Source organism: Emydura macquarii, unplaced genomic scaffold, assembly GCF_026122565.2.
Source record: "Emydura macquarii macquarii isolate MOO-44397 ecotype Brisbane River unplaced genomic scaffold, CSIRO-AGI_Emac_v2 contig_2795, whole genome shotgun sequence".
NCBI classification, from domain to species: Eukaryota; Metazoa; Chordata; order Testudines; family Chelidae; genus Emydura; species Emydura macquarii.
The window spans coordinates 4,734,700-4,746,067 of NW_027132932.1; the positions used below are offsets into that span (position 1 = coordinate 4,734,700).

The following is an 11,368-nucleotide window of genomic DNA, read 5'->3' on the forward strand; positions in this document are numbered from 1 at the left end:
ACTTAGATTTTGAAATATCAGGGTTTTGTGAAACCAAATAGAAAATGTTGCTGGGTTTTTTCAAATGAAAATTTTGGATTTGTTCTGTTTTTCACTCTTGCAGCTGGGTTAGAAATCCCAGCAGAACAGCATTGTGCTAGTGCATGAGAGGCAGGCAATGAAACTGACTAGACATTAACTGTATATGACTGTCTAATTTCATAGTCCATACTGAGCAAAATGGAGCACGCAACCACACAGGATAAAGAATGAATTTTAAAATCTAACTTCTTCATTTTTAATAATCTAGGTGTGAACAATGAGGTAAGTAGCAACTATATCTTTAAAATAATTATTCTAACTCTGATGAGGGCCCCTTTATAGCTAGGAGATCTGTTCAGTGAAGGTAAGGACAGCATTATGTAGAAAAGACTATATCTAGTCTCTTTTTCCTGCTACCTTATCAAATTGAATTGAGAACTAGGTGCTTTTATAATATAAATAAATGATAATGAATGTGAATGCCTATTGCTCTGTTACCATGTCACAACAAATTGAGATCTCCAGAAAGTGCAGTTTCTGCACCACTGCAGGCTGTCATATTTGAACAATCCTAACATATTGTCTTTGTTTCTAGATTAAAATGCCCCTATTGTCCAATGGAACAGAGTCCTGGAGACGCCAAACAGATATTTTTCTGAAGAAATGATTCAATATGCAGTTTGTAAGTGACACTCTGAATTACGGGTGCATTTCAGAAGAATTAAAAACACTTGTTCCATTTTATGCAGCAGACTGAGGACTCCTGTGTTTGTATAAGCTAATGCTACAGAAACTTTGCCAACATTTAGTATATACATACCGAGTGGAAATGCTACAGAAATAATAGTACCATAGAGCTTTACTATACTCTTGGTCTCCATAGCTGATCAAGTTACTACACCAGCAGTTGTCATTCAATGCAGGTTTTTGTACTTAATTATATGGTGACTTTTTACTTTTTAAAGCAGAAACTGATCACCTCCTTCCTCTTCTCCCCTTGATATGTTTAATATTCCTCCTACTATTATTCTGTCATCCTGTTGATAACTGTCACCTTAGAGAATGTTTGTGGGAAAAGTTTTATTTCCTGTAATGTGTACATAATTAAAAGTAAATACTTCAGCAAAAGTTTGATAAATTGAATAGTAGTTACAAAACTAATTTTTTTTTCCTGGGAAAAAAAGCTGTGATATATTCTGAGTTTTCTTTCAAACATTTTTTCAACTTTTACATAGAACTCAAAGTAAATGTGCATATATATAAAATATATAAATATATAGCCCTGAGGGGCTAACTGTTCAAGTCCATCACTAATTTATAAAGGTGGTGTAGGATAAATTACTACTGGAATGGAGTGGAATGGGGAACCCTGTTCTTTTTGCTTTTGTGATCAAGAAATGTTTGTGTATCAGAATATTCAATAAAAAGGAGTTCTAAGTGGAAATGCTTTTAGTCAATGACACTTGCTCTTTGGCCTTTGTAGTCATGTTCTTTGAACTTTGTAGTCAGGATTAGGCTATAAATGTCATGTTGCTGTATACTTTAATAGACATGATAGTGTGTTATTTATAAACAGTTATCAAAGCCAAATAAATTGTTCAGAGTATTGTTGTTAAATTGGGAAAAAACATGTTCTGATGCACTCTACTGATCACAAATCTGCATCTTGCAGGATTGGGCCCTATATCCTCATATCGGAAGCTAGCAAATTTTCTGTAGCTTGAAAACACTTTGCTTCTAGTCTTGCTTTTCGTACTAGACTGTTACTGCCAGTGCCACTTTTTCCTGCTCAAATTGTTATATTGTTGACTAGGTGAATTTGTACTCATAAACCAGATGTAGATCATGGCAGTTACACCTTTTCTAGTGTGAATATATTTGTATTTATTGCACTGTACTATAGTAGGGCAAGCAGCCATATGGCATGTTAAGATACATGTAAAATTATATTTCTGTATTGTGTAAGAACCCCTTCCCAAGCTTATATGATTAAATTCTGACACACTGGTTGAATGCACTAGCACAATGCACTACAGAGAAGAACATCATTGAGAAATCTACATTTTTGCATCCCTGTTTCATCTGATTTAAGAAATGGACTTGGACTCAGTGAATCAGTGACAATGGACACTCTTAACGAGATATTAAGAGGAACAAACCAAGACATACAAATTAAACTTTTAATATGTGTTCAGTATGTGTGTGTGGAAAAAATAGAGGCGTGTGTGACTTTTTCTGCAATTAAATTGTATTCATATTGAGTTAAAAAAAATGGGTTAAGTGGTGAAATCAACAATAAACAGATGAGGATATTATTTTTAATGTACGTGTTTAGTCTTGGTGAAGTTACTTTTAATGTTTATCCTGATTGGAATTGCTTTATTTGGCATTTCAGCAAAATAGCATGTCTCTTGTAAAGAAAAACGATGTAAATGTAATTTAAAACAAAAAGGTATTCCACTTAGCACTATATGTTACAATCTCTAATGCTGGTACAGTGGGACCATCATAAACAAAGACTAACTTCTGTGGTGTCCTGAACACAATTGTTCATAACACACAAACGGTGCCATTTTTATTAAGTGGGGCAGTAGGTAAAAACTTGGTCCCAGAGTCTCCCGTGTAATAGAAATGTGCTCAGGGCTGGGGGGCAGCAAACATGGGGATTACCAGGGAGCTAGTTTTTGCTCTCTAATTCTTTATCTGGCTGCAACCTTGCCCGCAAGGGCCAGCTGTAACCCAGGGCAGCTGATCACAGTCCCGCAAAAGACTGTCCACCAAATGAGGAGAGAGGGAATGTAATGCACTCTGCCTATGCCTCCTGTCGTGATGCTGTTGGCAATGCGGGAGCTAGCTATGCTGCCTTGAGCTTGCTGGCCCTTCCCCCAGAATCTCCCTAGCTGGGACCTTATGGGCCATTTCCCTTTCCTTTGCCTTGCCTAAATGGTGCAAAGAAAGCAGAGCAGGACCAAGCACCTGGCCCAGCCTGCTGCTTTTCCCATATGTGGAACCCATCTGCGTTTTTCAATGTTGTGCTAGTTTTGAGCCCTGCTTGCTGCTTTTCCAAGGGCTTTTCCTTGTGTTTGATGGTGTTGAATGCAGTGAGATCACCAGCCAAAATGACCCCTTCCTGGCTACATGCTTTGATGTCTTACTATTAGTGCCTTAAGTGCTGCTTTCCCATATCATTGCATTGATAGGGTCCCAGCCGGAGTCTGATCAAGTTAATTAGGTAGAGTGGAGCTGTCAAGGCATTTGGGCTCTTTTAAGTGCAAAGTAATGCACGTTGGAAAACATAATGCCAACTCTCCACACAAAATGATGGGGTCTAGGTTAGCAGTTCCCACTCAAGAAAGATCATAGCATCACCATCAATACGTCTCTGAAAACATCTGCTGAATGTGCAGCAACAGGCAAAAAAGCTAACAGATGTTAGGACCCATTAGGAAAGGGATAGATAATAAAACAGTAAATATCATAATCCCACTATGTTAAGTCCATGGTATACCCACACCCTGAATACTGCATGCAGAGCTGGTTGCCCTAGCTCAAAAAAAGATAGAATTGGAAAAGGTGCAGAGAAAGGGAATGAAAATGGTTAGGGGTAGGGAATATCTTCCACAGAAAGAGAGATTAAAAGATGGATTGTTCATTTTAGAAAAGAGATCACTAAAGGGGAGGGTAAGATGGAGGTCACTAAAATCATGACTAATGTGCAGAAAGTGAATAGGGGAATGTTGTTTACTCTTTCATATAACACAAGAACCATGGGTCACCCAATTAAATTAATAGATGAGAAGTTTAAAACTAACATACGGAAGTACTTTATGCAATGCAACTTGTGGAATTCATTGTCGGGGGATGTTGTGAAGACCAAAAGTATAACTGGGTTCAAAAAAGAATTAGATAAGTTCATGAAGGATAGGTCCCTCCATGGCTATTAGCCAAGATGGTCAGGGATGCAACCCAATGCACTGGGTGTCCCTAAACCTCTGACTTCTAGAAGCTGAGACTGGACAACAGGCTGGATCACTCAATAATTGCTCTGTTCTGATCATTCTCTCTGACGCTTCTGGCCCAAGCCCCTGTTGGAAGAAAGGATGCTGGGCTAGATGGACCATTGGTCTGACCCAATATGGCCATTCTCATTTTCTTACATTCTCTTACCTCATGAATATTTCTCAACAGGTTGTTTTTCAGTGAACAAGTTTCTTCCTGCTTGGAACGCTGGGAATGCTGGCTTTGTGTGAGTCCAGTTCCTGTTGAGGATGTGTCTCATGTTCCTTCTGTCAGCCAGTGAGTTAGAAGGGGCAAAGTTGGTACAGGAAGAATGGAAAAGCCTAGGCCAGAGTCACAACCTTGCAGTATGAGGAGACCCACCATCCCTCATCTTCACAGAATGTGAGGCAGGTGTGAGTCATTCAGCCAAGCCACCACCATCTTTATACCACACCACCATGTTTTGCCTCTGTGTAATGCATGTCTGTAAATATATTTAAATGGAAATAATTACAATAGCTTTACTATTTTCATCATATCCTGCTTTTGCACTGTGTGTATTTATTAGCATCTCATGCACTAAGTGAAGGCCACTGACTTTAATGGGACTACGCGAGGAGCAAGATACTATTACTTAATGTAAGTAAGCTCATCAGGATCTGGCCTGTCGGTATTTCTGCATCATGGTAATATTGTGGTGCTTCTAAATCCTGGTTACTTCACTGGGTTTACAACTCGAACTTTCCACATTCCAAGCAAAAAACATGGGAGAACTGAGCTGTCCCTAACAATGACAGATATCTGTTCACTGCCTCAGTTACATTTGCAAGGCTTCCTGCTTGTTGGATACTGTTGGGGATGCTGATCAACTCCAGGAGGCATTTTTCAAATAAAGCGACTCCATTTGCAGTGTCTAGCACCACAAACTGCAGCCAGAGGTGCCCAACCAATCACTTGATCAGCCAACCATCAGTGCACTGCTTCTCGGAGAAGGGTGATACTGATTTCAATCTTCCATCTCTGGGCTGGGCCCCAATTAACTATAAAAGCTGTACAGTAAAACCAGACGTGGAAGCGAGAGCATTCTTCTCCCGGCTCCCTCATCTCCCTAATAATGTTCACCATCTATGGGCTTCTCTCATTTTAATGGTGATAAAATGTTACTTTATAAACCTAGGGCCCAGGTTATCCCTACCTGCTGTAAGACCTGAGGAGAGGACTCAGAGGGAGGGAATTTCTGTGAGAATCCCCCTCAGAGAGACCTCTGTGCTGCGGGCTTTGTTCCCTGTGTTGCCCCACTGAGGTAAGCAGGTGTTCTAGCCCGACGTACCATGGGAAAGGCCAGAAGGCCTGCTTCATGGGGGCCCTGTACCTCCACAACAGCCCTGGTTCCCAGCTTCCTTCCTGGAAATACTGCTTCACTGAAGCCCCACTACCAGGACCTCCCCCTGGCTATGGCTGCACTCAGGGCCACCAGCTAGGAGCTCTATTGAAAATATAACGCGGCCTTAGTCCGTGTTATCAAGTCTGGAGATTCTCCATGGGGCCAGATGGCAAACAACATGACTCCACTGTTTTGATCTGCCTACTCACCCCACCCCTACTCCCAGTGTGATGCCATGGGGCTGAAGTGGGGGAGCCAGGGTAGCAGAGAGTCCTCTGGGAGTGGGGGGGAGGGATGTTGTGGGCCTTGCTAATCTAGAACAGAGGACAGAATGGCTTGTTTTCATGTGGATATTTCAGAATCTCATGATCATAGGCAGTGTGTGTATCTACAAGTAGCAGTGATCCCATGTTCTTTGGTAAACATATATATTAGTACTCCCTATTTCTCTGTTCTCTTTAAGTAGCAACGTAGCCTTCAAAAGAGAGTCGCCACCTTTGCCTTAAATTTATGATCAATGTAGCTAGAAAACATGGTGAATGTGAAATAATCAGTGCCACTGCCTATAACTTAGCACTGCGCAGTCCCACTGAATCCCAGCAAGCTGGTGCGCAGAGGAGAGTCAATATGCTTCTCATGTCAGAGATGCTGAGATGTACGAGTTAAATATCCTTCCCTTACCTCTGAAACAGTCCGCTCTACCCTTGAGAGAGGGACTGTGTTGCATAAGTACTGTGGCAAGAGGCTTCTTCGTAGCTCAGAAATCATGGAGATCTCGCTAGGCTCATCAGTTTACCAGTGAAGACTGGTGATTTTCAAAGGTTAGATGTTACTTGGCTTTATCTTTAGGAAGGAGTGCAGGCTGGAGAATGTGTTTGGGGCATCAGACCAAATAATCTGGATTCGAACTGGTACTTAGGAAAGGAAAAACTGCGGCATTTGGCTGTGTGATCTTGAATGCTGTTGTTATTTTTACAGCAGCTGCAGGTATGCCACGCACTTGAGAACAACACTCCTGAGCAGAAAAGACGTATGGTGCTATTTAACTTCTGGCCAGCAGAGTGCAGTTTGGTGATTTATCCTGAAGGGTGTATGAATAGTTACAAAATGTCCTGAAATAGATGTTGGGATTAAACTAGATATGCCAAATAGGTAGGACTGTAAATATATTTTTAGATGATAGATAGGAGGGTTATTATTTTTGGTTGTTTGTTCCTATCATGAGATTTTAATGTTAATCTCCAATTCAAACAGTAATTACTAAAATAAATATATGTAAGCCCTGATCCTGGCAGCAGATTCATTCAGGAAGTCAATGGTTCTCCACATAGTATTCTACTCTATGTAGGTTTTTATATTGCATGCATTACCGTATTATCAGGGTGCCTTCCAATGAGCCATTAAACAATATGATTAACACCGGCATATGGTCTGGCAGCATGGATCCAATTGCAGTATCGGGGCCTTAGTGTTAAATTATTCTGAATTTTCCATCAGTTTTCCTCATGCCCCCAGCGCTTTCAACACATCAAGCATTATAAAACAAACCCATACACTCTCTGAAGTCAAGGAAAGGTTTCCATTGACATCAATGGGGTCTGGCTCAGTGCTGTTATTTTCACCTATCATCACTTAGTGATAGCTCCCTTCAAATGCCATGTGAGTGGCCTGCAGGTCCTTTCTATCAGTTAGAATTGGCTGTAACGTGCACCTGAACATTTGTTTTAACAATGGACTCTTTTCCAACAAACTAGTTGCTGACTCCACTCTGATACAGGAGTTTGCCTGAGGGCTGCACCCTTCCCTTGGAATAGGGATAATGAATATTCACAGGTGAAACTCCATAGCCGCGTCTGAGGTGAGACTATAGTTCCCTATCTAGTTTGTTTATGATTTAGAACAGGCACATGCATTTTTATTTTCACTGAGGTTTTTTCATCCTTAAACTAAAGGGCCCATTCTGTGCCACTCATTTGTAGGCAGAACTCCCCATTGAAACACTAGGGGGTTCTTCTTAAAAAACGGTAATACAATAATCCAAGAGGTAAATAACAGCAAAATATATTATTTGTTCACGTGGCTCAGGATTGTCTTTGTGGTTGTCTGTTTTGTAGGATTCCCTAGTGTATCTATATTGTATATGTAACAAGAAGTGTCACACTGTAATGTAAGGGTGTATGTGTCTGAACATTTTTAAAAATACACACATCCTGGTTGCAGCTAGCACAATATTCAATCTTGTAGGCTATAGGCAATAAGTTAACTTAATAAATTAAGTTAAATAACTTATTTAATGCATGAATCATGAAAGAATCAGTCCCATTTGATTTGAAAAATATTGAGCATGCAACATAGCTTATAGTGACTTAATTTAAAAATGGAACCATACTTTCTTTTGGTTATGTTCTGTTTAACAACATTGATACATCTCATGTAGCTGTGGTATCTGATGAAGTGCTGAAGAATTGTGAACAGGAAATGCTATTTTAAAGGACATGGGAGAGACAAGGTGGCTGATTTACTGGGCTAACTTCTTTTTAGTGAAAGTGACAAGCTTTTGAACTTCACAGAGCTCTATTTCAGGTCATTCATTTAAAGGACTTTCATACCTGTGTATAATATTTCTCTTTGTGACAATGAATAAATACATGATCAGCACATTTTACCATATTCCTGCCGAACCTTTCTGTACAAGTTGGGGATCATTACAGATGCTAATCCAAAGCGTAAGTAGAATTTAAGGGAGCCAGTGTGGATATGTGAAAAGGTTTGATTCTTCTTCCTTACACTGCCTTTCCAGGAGCCCTACAGTAGGTATTAGTAGACTAAATTTTCAAAAGTGACTAATGATTTTGGGTGCCTCTGTTTTTAGGGCCTGATTTTTAGAGGGCCGGTGTTTAGTACTTTCTGACCGTCAGGCCCCATCAGGGTGCACTGACCCAGGCATCTAAAAATCTCGAGTCACATTTGAAAACGTAGGCCTGGGTGATTAGATATTGGACCCTGGAACCTTTTCAAACCTTATGGTAGGGAATGCAGATATGTTCCTCATGCCCCCCATCTCTGGGTTGAGGCTATAATTAACCCATATCCTCTGCTCCTCGGTTCCTCTTTCTGTGCCAAACTGTCAGTGATCTAGAAAATTTTCCCTCCTTTTTCTCTATGAGGGAAAAAGGTGTGAAATCTCCACCCTGTAGCTAGTTCTGTGCTTCACTCTGGTGTTAACTTTACAAAACTGATTTCATATGTTGTCAAGTTTATAGGATCCTTTTGGATCTGGCCATCATTGCAGATCTGACAAAAAAATCAACCAACCAATGGGTTTAAGAGATGCACCATGTTCCTAGCAAATTCCCATCCTCTGATGGGCACAAGGTATGCCTTCTTCGATGAGGAAAAGGCTATCAGCAAAGAATTGACCGGTGTCCCGGCCTCTTTCCAAAAGAATCACAAAGCAAGGCTCTACAGCTTTCTGGTGTTAGGGAGCTTTAACAGCTCCAGATGTCTGCAAAGTGAAGCTCTCCAGGTCCACGTGGCTTGGCTATGAAAACTGCCTCAGATCTGAAGTTTGGTGGTTCCGTGCAGAGCCGGAAAGGTTGATCTCTGAAGAAGATTCCCTGTAAGAAGTCCCAGAAGTGACTCAAGAGACCCCAGAAGCCAAGCTCCTGAGAGAGAGAGAGAGGTAGTAGAATTTCCCGCTATAGGTTTCCCAGTCAGTATATTATGCTGGTTGCCTATAGTTTTAGAGACAGGCTTGGAAGGAAGCCCTTGTAAATATGCGATAGGTGTAAACATATACAAGGCTACCAACTTCTCTTAGGGTTCTGAAAACCGTCACAAACCATGCGGCCTTTACTCGGATGGTTTACATAATGTCATTAAAATGCCTTGATGATGTCACAGCTGGAGGGGTTCTCTGATCTTTCTGTCAGTTACTGTATAAAGTGGTTGGACTATTGTTTTTAAAATAACAACTGTAACTGCTGAGTATAGCAACACACCTGGGTCTTTGCTTTGTTGGGTGGAGGAAAGAAAGTTTCAACTGATGATATTTCCTACCGTTCTATTTATGGCCACTCAACTCTCCTAGTCTGAGATCAGGGCAGTGAGATTGCAATGCCTGTTTTACAGACCCCAGATAGATAGTTTTACATGCAGAGACTATTTCTGAGTCACCAACCCCCCCATTATTCCTTAGGGGAAAGTATCAATCTGGAGTACAGCTTCTCTGAGGAACAGAGGAGATATCATGCTGGATCAGGCCAGGCTTCCTTCCAGTACACTATCCTGTCTCTGACAGTGGCCAGATGCTTGAGAGGAAAGTGTAAGAAACTCTTTGGTGGACAATTTTGGAATAATGTCCTCAAATGGGGAAGGTTCTTCCGAACCTCTAGAAAGCCAGAAGTTGGTTTACGCCCTATAGCATGAGGGTAAATGCTCCCTTCCAAACAAACATTAACAACAACAACAAGTCATTTCCCTTCTCTGTGCCTCTGTTTCACTTCCTAACCTTCTTTTGTATATTTAGATCATAAATACTGAGGCAGGGACTGTCTCTTATGATGCGCAGGTAGAGTATTTAACATAACAGGGCCTCTAGGTGCTACTGCAATATAACAACTAATATATATATATATATATATATATATATATATATATATGTCTGATTCTTTTTTGAATCTTGCTGTGATGAGTTCCACAGATTACTTATGCATTGTGTAACAGTATTGTCACAGTTACTGGGCTAACTGCACCTCTCACCCCTTCTGGTCTCTTCACATGCATACCTCTCAGGTCTTGGGCCTCATGCCATTACGTCTCTTGGTTTGGAGTCATGTGATTCTCCCACTCCATGGTCCCCTGTGATCAACTGTTTACCCCAGCAGGTCTGATTTATCTTCAGTGCCTGCAGTTCCATCCCCCCTGAAGCAATGACAATGGAAACTGATGACCAGGCAGCCTTTGTCAAGCAAAGTAAAATTTATTTAGTATAAAAGCCTTCCAGAGAAAACAAATCTTAAAACGGCAAACACTCTACCTGCTTGCCTGTCTTTCCCTAGTGCTTACCAATGCTCCCTGGCTCTGGGAAAAGATCCTTGTCTTTCAGACTGCTCCACAGAGCCTCTCTGTCTGTCACAGCTGCTGACAATTGATCCCTCCTCTCCTCCTGAGAAGGCTTAACTGTCTATAGGCCTTTGATCTACTAGTTCCTAACACTGACAGACCAGCTGTGTCACTTGGGCTTGGGGCCTGGAAGAATGCCATTGCCCAATAATACACACCTTCCCTCTATGACCCCCATGTTTGTTGGGAGTGTTGCTTGCTTCTAGCTATTTTGTTGCTTTCCTGCTTGCTTTTCCCCCAACCCCCTATTAAGTTAGATCAATACATTCACACAGGAAATTCCAACCCCCCCCCCATATTATACTGTAACCTCCCCTCACTAAGTCACATGCAGTGTTCATAACATTATTATATCTCAGTATTCTTAGATTATTACATGGCATCTCTACGTCTATCACAAAAGCATTTCTTGGTCTAGTGAAGGGGCCTACTCACAGGCTTCGAGATAGGCACAAGTTTAAGGACTTTACTAGACTGGGGCCACACTTATTACCAGATTTATCGTTTAAACGGAGATACACTGGGAATGTTGGAAGTGGATTTGGATTATGTTACTGTGGTAGCACCAATACAGATGGGAACACTTTGCCTGGTTGATTTGTGTATAAGGCTATAGTAAGAGATCTCTCTTGCCAGTCAACATCTTGTATCTACGGATTTATAAGGCATTCCTCACCAAGGTATCTGAGCACCTCCAAAGTATTTAGGGGCACAGCAAGGTAGGGAAGTATTATTGTTCCCATTTTACAGATGGGAAACAGAGGCACAGAGAGATTAAGGTCACAGACTCTGGTGGCACTAGGATTTGAACCCAGACCTGTATCCTTATGCCCAGATCTG

At 41.1% G+C, this 11,368-nt stretch overlaps 1 protein-coding gene across 2 annotated transcripts in view; it reads left to right on the forward strand.

Moving 5' to 3' along the window:
- The window catches only part of RMND5A (required for meiotic nuclear division 5 homolog A), a 38,861-nt gene extending 36,514 nt beyond the window's left edge, over positions 1-2,347 (forward strand). For both annotated transcript variants that reach the window (XM_067567620.1, XM_067567621.1), the window contains exon 9: positions 617-2,347. In XM_067567620.1, coding sequence (XP_067423721.1) covers positions 617-680 — 64 coding nt within the window. In that variant the 3' untranslated portion in view covers positions 681-2,347. The remainder of the gene's footprint in view (positions 1-616) is intronic.
- The last annotated feature ends 9,021 nt before the right edge of the window (positions 2,348-11,368 follow it).